Source organism: Setaria viridis, chromosome 5 (genome assembly GCF_005286985.2).
Source record: "Setaria viridis chromosome 5, Setaria_viridis_v4.0, whole genome shotgun sequence".
In the NCBI taxonomy this organism is placed as follows: Eukaryota; Viridiplantae; Streptophyta; class Magnoliopsida; order Poales; family Poaceae; genus Setaria; species Setaria viridis.
The window spans coordinates 37310588-37325881 of record NC_048267.2 but is presented as its reverse complement, the minus strand read 5'-3'; the positions used below and the strand labels follow the sequence as shown (position 1 = coordinate 37325881).

General features: G+C 45.3%; 3 protein-coding genes and 1 non-coding gene across 5 annotated transcripts; 1 reads left to right on the top strand and 3 right to left on the bottom strand.

The window, feature by feature from the left end:
- The first annotated feature begins 1235 nt into the window (after nt 1-1235).
- Nucleotides 1236-4341, top strand: LOC117858446 (wax ester synthase/diacylglycerol acyltransferase 11). Of its 2 annotated transcripts, none has more exons than XM_034741516.2 (7): nt 1236-1605; nt 1688-2287; nt 2383-2449; nt 2539-2615; nt 2728-2943; nt 3341-3493; nt 4245-4341. In XM_034741516.2, exons 1-7 carry the CDS (start codon nt 1336-1338, stop codon nt 4326-4328), a joined length of 1467 nt encoding a protein of 488 aa, XP_034597407.1. In that variant the 5' UTR covers nt 1236-1335; the 3' UTR covers nt 4329-4341. The 2 variants fall into 2 exon arrangements, with proteins under 2 accessions (XP_034597407.1, XP_034597406.1); XM_034741515.2 differs by having other exon boundaries at nt 1250-1605; nt 3341-3478; nt 3839-4298.
- Nucleotides 2861-8490, bottom strand: LOC117858445 (protein PLASTID TRANSCRIPTIONALLY ACTIVE 12, chloroplastic). The gene is made up of 12 exons (XM_034741514.2): nt 8333-8490; nt 8175-8242; nt 7379-8044; nt 6872-6984; nt 6240-6502; nt 5672-5793; nt 5384-5461; nt 5241-5297; nt 4996-5064; nt 4669-4767; nt 4245-4385; nt 2861-3493 (listed from the first exon to the last, which is right to left on the bottom strand). Exons 1-11 carry the CDS (start codon nt 8367-8369, stop codon nt 4290-4292), a joined length of 1668 nt encoding a protein of 555 aa, XP_034597405.1. The 5' UTR covers nt 8370-8490; the 3' UTR covers nt 2861-3493; nt 4245-4289.
- Nucleotides 8491-8545: 55 nt separating this feature from the next.
- Nucleotides 8546-8632, bottom strand: TRNAM-CAU (transfer RNA methionine (anticodon CAU)). The gene is given in 2 exon segments: nt 8546-8581; nt 8595-8632. It is a non-coding gene; the product is annotated as a tRNA-Met (tRNA).
- Nucleotides 8633-8896: 264 nt separating this feature from the next.
- On the bottom strand, nt 8897-15025 carry LOC117858443 (subtilisin-like protease SBT2.3). The gene is made up of 10 exons (XM_034741511.2): nt 14376-15025; nt 13436-13589; nt 12843-13240; nt 12346-12441; nt 12195-12267; nt 11511-11793; nt 11093-11424; nt 10458-10728; nt 9767-10048; nt 8897-9567 (listed from the first exon to the last, which is right to left on the bottom strand). Exons 1-10 carry the CDS (start codon nt 14672-14674, stop codon nt 9155-9157), a joined length of 2601 nt encoding a protein of 866 aa, XP_034597402.1. The 5' UTR covers nt 14675-15025; the 3' UTR covers nt 8897-9154.
- Between the last annotated feature and the right edge of the window lie 269 nt (nt 15026-15294).

The window sequence follows — 15294 nt, the reverse complement described above, 5'->3', positions numbered from 1 at the left end:
ATTACATTAAAATGATAAACATAGCATTGTAATGGTTATAATATCACCATAAAATTTTATTTACAAAAATAATCCATTTCTAATTTTTTTCTCTCTTCCCTCCTCTCTCTCTCCCCTCCTCTCCTCCTAGTTCTAGATCAAGATCTAGATGACAAGCTAATGAAGTTAGATATGATGGACAGAAGTTCAAAAAGAAGGTTGGAATGGCACAAACTCACCTTATATAGCCACCTCCTCCAAGGAAATCAAGAGCAAAACCTTCCCCCTTAGATTTGGTGTTTTTGGAGCTTTTCCCGAGCTCCTCTTGGGCAAGCTCCAAATGGAAGGTTGCCTGGGGAATAAGATGAACAAGAGCATTTATGGCGGGTGATATAAGCCAACCGCAGCACAGATGGGGTGATCTGTACTGGCGGTGGGCTTAGGTTGACCGCCAGCACAGTGGCCTCTATGCTGGCGGGTGACATAAGCCCACCGCCAGTACAGATGGGGTGATATGTGCTGGCAGGTGCTTGCGTCGCCCGCCAACACAGTGGCCATTGTGCTGGCGGGTGCTCCGCTGCCGGCCCAAGGAAGCTTTATGCTGTCGGGTGCCAATCACGCCCGCCAGCACGCTAATTTGGTTGTATCAGCACCAGTTGTTTCTGGTGCAGTGCACAAATACCCTTGGTGCCATGCATTCAGGCGCCGTACGCGAACAGCTGATCCCATTGAATCTGTACACTAGTTGCTTCGTGTCATTCTATCTTGAACAGGATTAAAGTGTTGAATAGCATCGATCAAGCAGCCTTGTTTGGTGACGTGCTCGAGTACTTGTCGTTGATGCGTGTGAACACAGTTTCATCCTGTGCTTCACATGAAATCGTAGCTGGTGCAATGCAGAATTCTGGTGGTGCCGACACTACAGAAATGCACGCAAAGTTCCTGGTGGTGCCTGCCTGCCCTGTATATGTGGAGCTCAAGATACTGGTGCCTATTGACCAGGGTGAGCATCTGTCATTGACCAAACTACAGGACAACGTGTCACTGCGCTTCACCGCTGCCTTCTGTTTGACTAGACTGCTGAAAGCTGCCACCATTGTCCATCACATTAACATTTTGCCAGCTTTGTCAAACACATTTATACTACCTGTTCCGTTGGCAGTTGGCTGTCATAGGCCACAGTTAGAGCGTGGAATCAGTTGCCAACTCGTTGATTACACTTGTCTTATATGTGGATCAGATCAATGTCCTTATATATCCACTGACCATCTTGTGTGGGAAGCCCATGCAAAACAGCACCAGTAGTGCGGCGCACACCACACCGGAGGACCAGACGACGACGACGACGACGACCGGATGGACGCGGCGGCAGGCACCCTACGGAAGCGGCAGCTCTCGGTACACACGACCGGGAGCAATGGCACGGCCGCCAACGGGGTCGGGATCCGGCGGGCGGGCCACGCCGGGGAGCAAGAGCAAGGGGAGCTCGTGAGCCCCTCCGCGAGGCTCGTGGAGGACTTCTACATCGTCGTCGTGATCGGGATCGCCACGCCCGTGAACCTCCCCGTCGCCCGCGCCGGCATCGAGGCCCAGCTCGCGCGCTACCCGCGCTTCCGCAGCATCCAAGTACGTACGCGCGCGCACTGCACGCCCTGCACGTAGCGTAATAGCCAGGTTCTTAACGTGTTGTACGTCGGCTTGTCGCTAGGTGAAGGACAAGTCGGGCCAACCGCGGTGGGAGCCGACGACGGTGGACGTGAACGACCACATCATCTACCCGAAGCTGGACGCGGCGGCGGTGGCGCGCGACCCGGACAGGGCGGTGGAGGACTACGTGGCGACGCTGTCGACGCTGCCCATGGACGAGACCCGCCCGCTCTGGGAGTTCCACGTCCTCGACTTCCCGACCTCCGAGGCCGCGGCAACCACGGCGATCCGCGTGCACCACTCGCTCGGCGACGGCATGTCGCTGCTCACGCTCCTCATGGCCTGCACCCGGAGCGCCACGGACCCGTCGAGGCTGCCGGCCATGCCGCCGCTGCCCACGCGCACGGGCGCCATCTGGGAGCGGCCGCGCCCGCCGGCGTCAGCGGGCGCCCTGGCGCTCGCGGCCTGGGCGTGGTCCTTCGTCGCGCTGGCCTGGCACACCGTGGTGGACGTCGCGAGCTTCTTCGCCACCATCCTCTTCTTCAGGGACCCGCACACGCTGTTCAAGCGCGTCAACCACGCGCCGCACCAGCGCAAGCGACTCGTGCACCGCGCCCTCAGCCTCGACGACGTCAAGTTCGTCAAGAACGCCATGAGCTGCGTACGACCTCTTCTTCTGTTCTTCCATATATGGCTGTTTTTTTTTCTTTTTGACTGAACCGAGAACCGGCATGTCGTGTGTGGCTGGCTGCACAGACGGTGAACGATGTGTTGGTTGGGGTCACCTACGCTGCCTTATCGCGATACTACTTCCGGAAGACAGGTGACGTTTGGCAACCGTACGACGATATCTCCTGTTCCGACCAGACTGCTGCTAGCTCTAACCGTCGCACTGTTCATCCTGTCCTGCAGGTGATGCTGACACCAGCAAGGAGATCCGTGTGCGATCAATACTACTCGTCAATTTAAGGCCAACGACCAGCCTGCAAGTAAGAACTTAACTGGAAGCATGATCAAACAAGTTTTCACCTATTTACCGTAGCTTTGTAAAGTGGGGGGGGAAAATTGTTGATGATAATTCTGGTCTTTTACTTCGACCAGGCATGTGTTAGTATGATCGAGTCCGGCAAGGAAAGCGACGTGAAATGGGGGAATGAGCTTGGCTTCATCATCCTTCCATTTCACATCGGCTTGCACGACGATCCATTACAGTATGTTCGCAAGGCGAAGAAGATTGTGGATAGGAAAAAGAGCTCGTTGGAAGTTGTGTTCACGCATTTAGCTGCAGAAGTTATCCTCAAAATCTTTGGACTCAAGGTACATATCCCAGCTTGGTACTTATTTTTGTACCGCGAGAACATTGGTAACTTACGTGACCAGACCATTTCATACTGACAAAACACTGGCTTACTATCTGATTAAGTTATCGTAGTAAAAAAAAAACAAGGTAACTGAAGTCTGGTTGAAACATCCTATTTACGGTGTAACCAGGCTAGCAGAGTTCCAACATCCAAATGGCTAAGCTCGTATTGATGACGAATTATTAATTCTCAGCTACTCACTTCTTGTCTTCAGAGAGTTAGCACGGTCCAGATAGGTGGCTCTCTAGTTTCTTCTATGAGCATGCAGATAGCTGTCGATTTTTGAGCGATGCGCCAGAATGTTATCTGCACTTCTTGTTTCTGATAGCATTGCAACATGCCAATCAAAACAGGCAGCAGGAGCTATCTTCCATCGTATGATCTCTCATACAACCATATCATTCTCCAACATGATTGGTCCAGTTGAGCAGGTAGAGTTTTGTGGACATCCAGTTGTCTTCATCGCCCCAAGTGGATATGGTCCTCCAGAAGTAAGTACTCGAGAACTAATCATGAAATAGACATTTATTAAATGCAAGAACTCGTCACACCATCAAATTCCAAAGAAGCATTGGTTAGTATAATCATTAGCAGTGCTAGGACACGTTCACTGACAATATACAGATATTCGTGGGCATCTAATTGTGAATAAATTTTAACTCTTTACATGCACAGACATGTACCAGTGTGAAGTAACAAATGATCACTTAGAAGAGGAGTAACAAACGATCATTAGAACAAGCAAGTGTGTTTAAAAAACCCATCCACTTTCTGGTTAACTGAGTCTGGGTAAGAGACGTCTAAGACATTTTGGAGCTAAATTTGTACTTTTGGTTGTCTTGTTTGTGCAGGCCCTAACCGTGAATTTTCAAAGTTATGTTAACACTATGATGGTAAATCTAGCAGTGGATGAGGCACAATTTCCAGATTCTCATGAGCTGCTGGATGACTTTGTTGAATCACTCAGGCTAATTAGAGGTGCAGCTTCAAGTGTTGGGAAGAATCACAAGAATGGTTGAGGGAAGATTTAAACCGTGCTTCCTTTCATTCCTCCAGTCCTAAAAACAATTTAGAATTCAATATTATTGCTAAATAATTTGTGGTTTTGTGTTATCGTGTAGAATTTAAACTCAACCAAATTGATGAAGTACATCAAACGAGTTGAGCAATGGATTTTCTGGAGAAAACAAGCATCATTGGTTTTAGAACAAAATGTTGTAAAATTGTAATACTGAATGGTGCTTTAGTATGCTTGACCTTTTACTCCCACGTGATGCACATAATAGCAAAATGCCCAGAGTGTTACTCGTCTTCCTCAAAGTCCATAAGAAAGTCAGTTAGGTTCTCAGATTCATCAATGGCTTCGTTTAGTGACATATCACCTTTCTTTGATTTTTCCTGCAAGGCAGAAAGGAGCAAGCATAATTTTCTTGTGCAAGTATATCCATCAGGAAAGACTGTAAAAAAACGCAGGTTCATATATGGGTTGAACATGTATACGAGTTACATAATCTCTACATGTCTAACCATATAATCAATCACCACCATAAATTTTTCGTGGATTGACACAGTATAAACCAACAAAAAAAAGTAACTGGTTGCGGTATTTGTGAATGCTAAAAGATTCCGGCATTATTTTTTCTGTTCAGAAAACATAATACTAATAGTATGCAATATGTACCTTTGGCTTTTCAACCTGTCCAGTAGACTTTAGAACACTCCAATTTTGGCTCACTTTCTCTTCTACTTCCTCAGCATCATCCCCATCATCTTCCTCGTCCTATATGTGAAGAAAAAGGTTTAAAGAAACCATAGGCGCTCAAGCAGGATTAGTTCTGATAAATAAATCATCGATAACCCACTTTCTTCTTTTGGCAATCACCCACTATTTTGGTGCTATAGTATTATGAGGAAGGCCACATTTAACCTCCCATAATCAAATATGTGAACTGAGAATCCGATATTGTCGGCAATGCCAAAAAGAGACTGTAAAGGTGTATGGCGGTACCTCTAGTGATTCAGGCTGTGCAGCAGCTTTGTCAACATCCTCATCCTCATCATCACTATCTTCATTGTACTGTTCAAAGTCGAAAGCATAGTGAAACAAACAGTATTTAAACGCATAAGCTATTATTACACCTTACAAAATTCATAATCCATTTGCCTTTTTTGTGTAGTATAAATGGCTTGAGAAGATTGGGCAAACTTTTCTCTTAGGAAAGAAAAATTCAAATGTTTAGAATGGGTACTTACAGAATGCTCTCCTATATCAACAGCAGTAGCCATAGGATCTTTGACTTCAGGAATATACTGCCATCATAAAATAGATACGTAAAGCAGCATTAGCCCTACCTGCACACTCAGATCAAATTAAATGGATAGTTTATGGAAGATACCGTTATGTCTTGATTGACGTCATCTCTCTCTTCATTCAGACGTGCATACAGCTCTTCCTTTGTGATCATTATCCCATGCTGAGGGGTGGAGAGAAAAATATCAAATAAGGATCCAGCTCCTGTTAGCGTCACAGGATTGACATTTTTTTTCTAGCCAAGTCATACTACTAAATGCACTTAAAAGCTGATTATGGCTTTGCCAAACGATAACATAACAAACATGGACCTGGTACATCTTAGCTAGCACAGTGCAAATAATATGAGTTTAGCAGAAGTGCTATCTGATACCTCCATCAGGTAAGGTACAACTTCAGGTGTAGGCTCATGAAATTCTGGACCTCTGTAGTCAATCACTTCTTCAGGATCCTGAACATAATTAATTGTTGGATAGACAGGATCACCACCCCAAACTGCACATTAAAATATGGAAGTCCTGGTTAATACATGCCCCAATACAGTGTATTAAGTAAACATTCCTATTCAAAATATCTGTTCTTTCAATTTGTCAGAGTAAAGTAACTATAACTTTGAGGTGGCCACCCAAATGATAAACTGTTATATGCAAGAAACATGAGCATTTAGATAAATAAATGCACACTCAAATCAGCTGATGGGATTATAAAAATCACCCAGAAGGTTCTGCAATGCAGACATACCTCTGACGTGTGTGACAACAGTTATTGATACTTAGCTTCTAACAATATTATGCAATTGTTCGTAGTCATTTGCAGTCCATATAGTACCGTACTAAAACAGAGCATATCTTTGGGGGGATAAAAGAAAGAAGCTAATTATCCAACAACAAAAAAAAGACTTAAAATGTGTGCATAAGACACAAAAGGAGAAGAAGAAATACTCTGTTTGATCTGATCTTCCCGCATCCTCATGGCCAAAGGATCTCGCTGAATACGCACATCTGTCCCCATCATGATACGATATTCGCCAGCAGTCTGGTGTTGAAACATTTTTATAAGTTGAGCATTCTCATCTTCACCAGTTTCCTCAAAGTGCTTCTGTATGGCTTCGCGTGATGTATCCGTGTTTTTATAAGCTTCAACCCATTCTGAGTAGTATGCTATCGGTCCTATTTCTTCCAGTCTCCTTCGCTCTTCTTCTAACCTGTTTTTATTGCATGTCAAATGTAAGAGATGTTAACAGGCATGGTGGCCATGATGAATCGCAGAAAATTGCTCCTCAGCATCTTTCTGATGCATCATCTAAGAATTTCATGCACAACCTGTAGGTAGTTCGAAATTAGGCATATCAAATCAGCCTCCACATCTTTGTAATATGTTATATAACTCAAAGAAGGTGAAAATTCAGTAGCACTTAAATATGTTTTGGAAAGCTTATATGATGAGACCATGCACGAAGTGTAGTGGTACTAACAACTCAAATGTTGTGAAGGAAAATAGCATTAGAAACAAGGTGTGCGTATGTATTCTAAAATCATCTGAAAAAAGATGTACGATATGGTTGTAAGTCAACCTTTCCTCTTTGAACAAATGTCTTCTTGTCTTTGCGAGAGCAGCTTCTGTCCGTGAAGGCTGGTCCCCAAAAATTTTGATTTGCCCAGTCTCTGCCATTGCCTTTGCAAAAACCTAAAATGACAAATACCATCATGACTCATGACCACTTAAACTTCACAGTAAATTAGCACTACAAATACCATATACTTGGCTAGCTACTTTAGCACAGATAGAACAAATAAAATGACACTGAAAGATCATAGGGGTCCTGCCTGGAGTCTATGCTATCTGAACTCTGAGTCAGGCATACAAATACTGGAGAGTAAAATTGCCAATATCAGGCATAGAAATACTGGAGATTAACATTGCCAATACTCAACATCATACAGCAGCAGGAGAATATTTGCAGTGCCTGTGTACCTTATGCTCCAGTCCTTACCATGTCACCCATTGGTGGACAGTCTCAGTAAAACAAAACATCACTGTCTGCTAGTATTTACCAAATTCGATCGAGTAAGGAACTAACCGTGTCAACATCTGGACGCCTCCTCTGCCATCTTGACCACATTTCCTCCTCCTGAGACTTCCTTCTCCAGTTCCACCAGAGCTCTTCACTGGTTTTGGGCTCCCCTAACGACATCGCCTTATCCGGGTCAATGAACGGATGTGGCCGCCCCATCATCTTGTCCATGTCATACTCACTCAACTCCTCTTCCTCCGGCATCTCGTAAATGACATATTCATCCACTGAATCCTTTGGCTCCTCCGACGCATCATCCCCAGAGTCTACAATGGCCACAACAGGCTCGTCGTCATCCACGCCGTCGTCTGTCTGCGCACCCTCCGTTCCTGACGCTGACGTCACGTGCTCCTTGTATCCTTTCCTCCTGCTCCCTGGCTTCGTGCCAAACGAAGGGGCCCCAGCCGACTCCCCGACCGGAGCAGGCGCGCGCGCGGCCCGCACGCGGGCCGCGGTGCCCTCGGGCCAGTACTCCTTCCCGGGTATGCTCGCCCGGGCGCCCGACGCCGGCTCGAGCTGGCCGGACGTGGAGTCGAAGTAGCTGGAGTACGGCGGCGGCTCGATCTTGGACGGGTCGAAATGGAGCGAGTCGTCCTTGACGCACCTGATCCTGGCCCGCCGCGTCCCCAAGGACAGCGGCCTCCTCCGGTGAAGCAAACGAGCAGACACCTTCTGCGCGCGCGCGCACCAAATGAGCGTGAGTCAGACACGGAGAGCAAAATGCACCAAATGAGTGTGAGTCAGACACGGAGAGCAAAATGGTGAGGCGAAATTGAACTGTTTGAGGCGTTAGGGCAGTTACGGAAGGCTTGCAGGAGCGCGCCGGAGCCGGCGCGGAGACGGAACCGGACACCACCGCCGGCGACATGCCTGTGGATTTCATGTCAGAGCGGTTGCGAATTGTGATGAGACGCGAGGAAAGCTGGTGTGTACGGAATTGAAGCGGGGGCAAGAGGCTACCTGGGAAGAGCCGACACGGGTGGGAGCTGGACGCCATGGATGCGGCTCCGACGCCGCGTGCGAGGGTGCGGTGGGAGCCGGGCGCCGAGGTTTTGGTTGGGGCTTTTGGAGGTGGAGGGGTTCAGGATAACGAAGAATGACGGATTTGGTTAAAAAAAAAAAGGAACGAGAATTATTTTGATGAAGAGCATTTCATTCATCTCTCGCAATATTTGGGGTGAGAGAGGCTCGAACTCTCGACCTCAGGATTACTCAAACAAGCTATGAGACCTACGCGCTAGCCAACTGCGACACCACCCCGTCGGTGTCAGAAAAGTAGCTATATTTATCTGGAATATGCATAGGCAGATGACCACCAACAGCTTTAACCCGTATTCATCGTGCATTCACGAGGGCCAACAAATAGGTAAGCATACGGTAGCAGGCTTCATGTTGGGATGTCTAAGGATGTGCCGTTCATTTCACAGGGACTGGGTGTTTGACGGATCATACAGATCATGTGTCAGGCTATATGTATCTCGCGAACACCGTTCGAGGAACCGAACGCCAGCAGAATGCTACTAGTTCTCTTGCAAAAGGATTTCCCCATTCATGGCAATAGGTTGCTCTGGTACATTCTCTTTACAGTTACTAGTTAATCACTCGGCTACTTACATCAAACATGCTTCAGAATGTACACACCACAACCAACAAAAAATCCCTAGTCAAGGTAAGCCCCACTCCACCCCCAGCAGTCAAGAATTCACTGCATATGTTGGGATCAGTCAGGCCCTGGTTTGCGTTGCATCCAGAGCATCAGCTCAGCTCGTCAGTCATCACTCATCAGGAACTGTATACAACCTTGGAGATCACCGAGAACGGGATGATCGCCCGGTGGCCTTTGTCACCGTAGAACCCAACGCTCCCGAAGCTTGCAGTAGAGCTGTTCATGGTGGCGTTCACGACGAAGGTCAGTAGCTGCTTCTGCCCGCTCGGAATGACGAACTGTGTTGGCGCCACAGAGACCACGGTTCCATAGGGAGCGCTGTAGCTAACCGTGTAGCTCTCATCAGCGGCCACATTGGTCACCGTTCTAGTTATGGTTCTTGTCTGGTTGAGCACTGCTATGGTGATTGAGGGTAGGTTTAGATCTGCTCCTGTCATGGTGGAAGCCGCACAGCTGTTGCCTGTGTAGTTCGTCACTACTGGGCCGGACCCGTTTATGCCACAGAGAAAGGAGAAGAAATCGTTGTAACCTGTAATTTTTAAGAATAACAGTTTACATATTAACCATTCAGATTGTTCATCATAAACAAAAAAGACTTTTGATGTATTAATTGAAAATGAACCATTCTAAAGGAGGAACCAGTGCTAATTTTGCCCCAGCTAGGCTCAACTGAAGATAGTGTGGTAAACTGGTAACATTACCAAAATGGAGATAAGTGTACAACTTACTGCAATCAAATATGATCCCTGGGTCCAAAGCAGCAGTAGCATTGACAAAGCCATTCCCCATATCAAATGCTGTAGCAGGAGACTGTGTTGAGTCTGGGTTGCTGTATGTTCTCTGTGCCATGATTGGTTTCCCTTGCCTGTCACTAAGAGTTGTGGTCGTAGACAATGCAGAAGCTATAGCTGCTGGGCTAAAAGAAGGAAACTTCTGCTTGATTAGAGCAGCAAGGCCGGCAACATGGGGTGCAGCCATACTTGTGCCCGAGAGCATTGCAAAACTTTCACCTAAAAGAGTAAATCATAAAACAATAAAGATTTCGACAGGTTTTATCACTGAAAGAAAATGCTATAATATTGGACTCTAATGCAAAGGCAGGTATATTTCTTTAAAGGGCTTTCATGACAAAATTGAACAGTACTTTCGCAATCCCTTTTGGGTGCGTGCGTGTGAAAAATTTAAGCCCAGCAGCAATTGTCATATAATCATTTAAACCTCCTATCATCCTTTTTGTTTTTGCAAAATTGATTAGTCAATATTTAACCCTTTATTTCAACCTTACTTTGTACCCTTCTTCGTCTTGAAAAAGTGTGCCTTTCAACAAGGTTAAGGACATAACTGATCAAATCTTGCCATTTCATGAAACATTCGGAAAACAGAAGAAAAGGTTGTAAAGAAGATAACTTGTCCAATTACCAGCAAATTCAGCAGAATCCAATCCAAGGGAACTCCAAGCACCCCAAATGGAACTTCCAGGTGCTACCAGATTTGGTTTCAAGATGTCAGCATTCGACAATGAGTTGTCCTCAGGGTCAGGACCCCTAGCAGAATAGAACATTACTTTCGGTGCAGAATTTCCATAAATCGGATTTAGACCCCCTAGTATTTTTGCAACTCCACCAAAGCTGACAATTTGTCCTGATGTCTCATCTCTCACTAGGGAGTCATTGTAGTAAGTGAGAAATACCTGCAATATTGTGTTATATTTAGTCAGCACTGGAAAAGCATTGCACCTACAAGTTTTTGCTGAAAAAGAGTAACTTCACATTGATAATATAATGACTGTATCAACTATTAGCTTCTGTTTGTATCAACTTAAAATCATACGACAGTCAATATGGAGAATAAAATAGACTCAATAAAAGCAGAGAGCTAATTAAGCTTCACCACACCAATTGCTAAAAGAGGTTTAATAAAAGTGAACAAATTTCAAGAAACTGGATAAGATGGATGACCAAGCTGGGACGATCTTCAGTAAAGCCACAAAATCACAAAAAAGGAAGACAGAATAAGAATAATTGGGCTGCAGCATTAGCTATTGGCTGCCCTACCTTAGAGTCATCAGATGATGGTATTATAAGTCCAGGCATGCGCATTGGAGTTGGGTTCAACTGGAACCCAAGAACAAATGGGTCTAAATAGAATATAACTCCTGCAGCACTGACATTGTTGGCTGTATCTAAAGCTTGTTTCACTGAAGAAAGACCAAGTACAAATCTTATAGAATAGCTGCACACTAGTATCTTTCCTTTTATCAAATCTGCATCTAACCGACTTGAATCTTGGCACTCCCCCAGGGACAATTCAGTAGGACTGGCTGTATTGTTTTTCAGCGCATGAGGTGCAGCAATTAGAGTGTACATGCAATCACCATCCGTTCCAGCTGTATGCACAATTAATTAGCACAAATCTCAATTATATAAATGTAATTATTATGTGCATACCGGAAACAACTTCAGGGGAACTTACGAGCAAGCCCGACTCCTTGAATGGTCAAATTGTTGCCAAGTACAACATAGTTGTTATATACCCTGTCATGGGCAGAAGCTCCTACAGTAAATATCCAAGGACTGTAGGAAGACATGCTCTTAGGGGAAGGGCCAGTATTTCCTGCAGCTTGCACCACAAATATGCCAGCTTTTACAGCTGACAAAAGTGCCATATCTATTGGATTGAAAAATATAGCCAGGCCGGGAGGCCTCCGATTAGGAGTAATGGATAAGCTGATTATGTCAACATTATCTTCAGCTGCCTGCAAACGCAACGTAGAGAGATGTTTGTCAATCATATTAACATGCGATTTTCTTTACTGTAGCAGTTTGCAATACTTCTACCGGGGTGGTAGGTCTTTTATAAGGATGCAGTATTGAAAACTTTTCAGAATACTGTGGAAACTTCAACATAAATATTTACCTAAAACCTATTAGACTTTTAGTTGACATATTAATAAAGTTGGTCAGCCACATTGCTTAAACTCTACAAATAGAATTGTCCTTTTTCGCAGTGGTGTTGTCTCATGCCTAAGTAACTAGCATAAGTCTGTAAGATGATTATTTCTATTTCATATCTTCACCAAAAGGTTATATTATGAGATGGAACAGTGTTTTGTGCTTAAACCAACAGATTATAAGAAGTTCAATGGCAGAACATTACCTGATCTATTGCAGCCACTACATCAGCAGCAAAACCTCCAAAGCTTTTGTAAAGAGCTTTATAGACAGCAATGCTGATGAAACAATTTATTATATTAGTTTGGGGAAATTTATCATATCTACCTTAATAAAGCAGAGAGCAATGATCTTACTGTGCACGAGGAGCCATGCCACTTGCATTTCCAAATTGATGCCCAGCCACAACAACAGGAATTCCGTGATTACCAGCAGCAATGGATGCTGTATGCCTGTGGGCACAAATCTTAAAATCCGATGGAGGAAGAACATCCAGGAAAGTAAAATACATCCAAACAAGGGACTGCTCCCATATGCAGCAATGATTGAAATGAAAGAAATAAATAACAAAAATGCAATACCAATACATAACCATGTCTAGCAGAATTTCTGCATCTTATTCCATATTCATCTCTTACAACATGATCTAATCAATATATTGCTAACAATACTTCCTGTTCGACATTTACATAATAAAGTACATATGATTATGAAGGGTTAACGATGGCATGCATTTCCATAAAAAAACAATGGCATGCGTAGTCTAGTGCTATTTAGATCTATCATTAAAAAAATTAGGCATGCTGTCTGACAACCAAACAATCATATGGTTAATTAAGAAGGAATTACTCACGTCCCATGGCCATCACTATCAGCTGGTGAAGCAAGATCTTGGGAAGCATTGAAGACTCCTCTAGTTATTGCAGATGCTGCAAAATGCCGAGCACCTACAAGCTTTCTGTTGCAGGATCCCGATGGAAAATCATTTGTAACCTCACAAATGCCAGAGTAGTGAGCAGGGACTGGATAACTATCAGTTGACAGATCATCTGCGAAGCTAGGGTGGGTTGGATCTATTCCTGTGTCAATGAGGCCAACGACAACACCCTGACCAGCGAATTGCGGACCGCCTTCTTGAACCCAGGCTCCTTGTGGCAGTCCAAGAAATTCAGGGGTGTGAGTTGTTGCTGTCCTAACTGAGTAGTCCAACATCACATTTGCTACTTCTTTTCTTCCGGATAGCCTGTCTGCCTTTGGGTACAAGCAGACAACCAGTTAAACACACATAAGAGGCGGATAAATCTAAATAATCTTCTAGTTAACTGAAACTTCCATGAAACACAAATTTATTTAGTTTCAGTGCTTCCTCCACCAAGTTATGACAAACAATAATGACAGTACAAGTTTAAAAGTAGCACGAGGAACAAAATACAAGGAATAGGATACCTGCTGAGGAGTGATAACAACAGCAAAACCATTAACCAAGTAGCGGTAGCTGTACAGCTTTATATAGTGTTCTCCTCTTAGCGTCCTCTTCAGTAGTAAATTTTGAAGGCGAACAAGGTAGGAGCCATAATTCATAGGCTTGGGTGAACCATGTCTGCATGACCAAAATTAACATAAGTGTAAAACAAATTCAGGACATGCCACAATCTTCTTTGGGTAAATGCAACCCACTGAAGGACATACTTCCATTTTTGTATATGCCAAGCAAAAGAAAGGGCCAAACGGGAGACAGTTTTCTTTTTCTATAAGTATGAGAATTTTGCCCACTGATGCTAGACAAAGAAACGCATAATCAATGCCTAAATGACCAGTGTACTGATGAAAACTTCCCAAAAACACTGGTGTTTCTGCATCAGTGCATTTCATTCCATCACGAAGCAACCAAAAATCATCAGAACGAATAGCAAAAGTTCCAACTTGTACCAAGGTCCACCTTCGTCATAATGAACTACGTTGCATACATAAACCTTTTCTTGTTGACTGCATATTCGCATATCAATATCAAGCAGGGTTCAGTATCAACCGCAGCCTGGCCGCCTGGGTAATGCAATATGGTCGCATCAAATTCCATGTCCATACCATTCATGCGGCAATATGGACTAGCATATCACCACCCCCAATATAACCAGCAATATTACAGCAGTAAAAATAACTGTCGGCAGACTAAGCATATGAAAGCTAGAGAAGCTGAATCAAGACAGCCCAAAACCCCCGGAAAAAAAACAGAGAGATATTTTTCATATTGCACCACAAATGCCAAAGGACTAAACTTAATCAGCCTAAAAAAAGGGAGTAGCCTGGCAGAAATTGCAAACAATAGTACTGTATGTAGAAAAAAAATAAAACCAATCAGTAAAGTTCGATTAAACAAGTTGCCCACCTTGGCTTCCTGAGCACGCTGGTGCTCGGGGTGTCCCCAGCTCCCCCTCCGCTTCCTCCGCTTCCTCCGCCGCCGCCGCTGCCGCCTCCTGCGGCATCGGCGACTCTGCTGTTCCCGAACTTCTCCAAGTTAAGGCGCCTGTGGAACACCGGCGACTGCTTCATGGTGACAATGTACACCGCGGTGCCATCCTCGAAGGCGCGGACGCCGGCGCCGCCCATCAACACCCCAAGAACCACCACGGCGTACAGGAACACGGCGGAAGCCGCCCGGTGCTTCTTCATCCGCACCACCCCCATTCCCTCCAAACCTCGTCGGCGCTCACCCCACAAGGCCCCAAGAACCGCCAAGAAAGAAAGGCTAGTTGCGCCCACCACCGCCCATGCTACCGGTACCGGGATTACAAGCGGCACATTAATGGCGAGGAAAAGGGGGAGAGGGAGGTGCGGCTGCGCCGCCCAAGGAGGAGGGAGAGGAGAGCGCCCTATAAAGATGAGGCTAGAGAAGAAGAAAGGGATGCATCAGGACGGGGAAGAAATAGAAATGCTCAGCTCCCCCATTAAAACCCTCTTCTCATGTCTAAAACGGCCAAACCTCTCTTCGGTCTTCAGGCTGTAGGGGCCGGACAGTGGTGTATGTGTACGCTCTCAGCTCAGCTCGGCTGCTCACGCTACAGTTTCCTGTGTGCTGTGCTGTTCTGCTCTCACTCTCAGTGCGGACACGATCACCATTCACCGATTCACTGTTCGTACTGAATGAAGGTGAAGCTAGTGTTAGATGCAAGGCAATTTTCCCTGTATTTTGTTCAAAAAACAGCATAGCGAATCCAAACTAACCGAGCCTCCATGGAAGTGTATGCACCGGCACAGCACACTCCTTCCATGATGGATTGGTCCGATCAAGTGATACCGTATTTTAA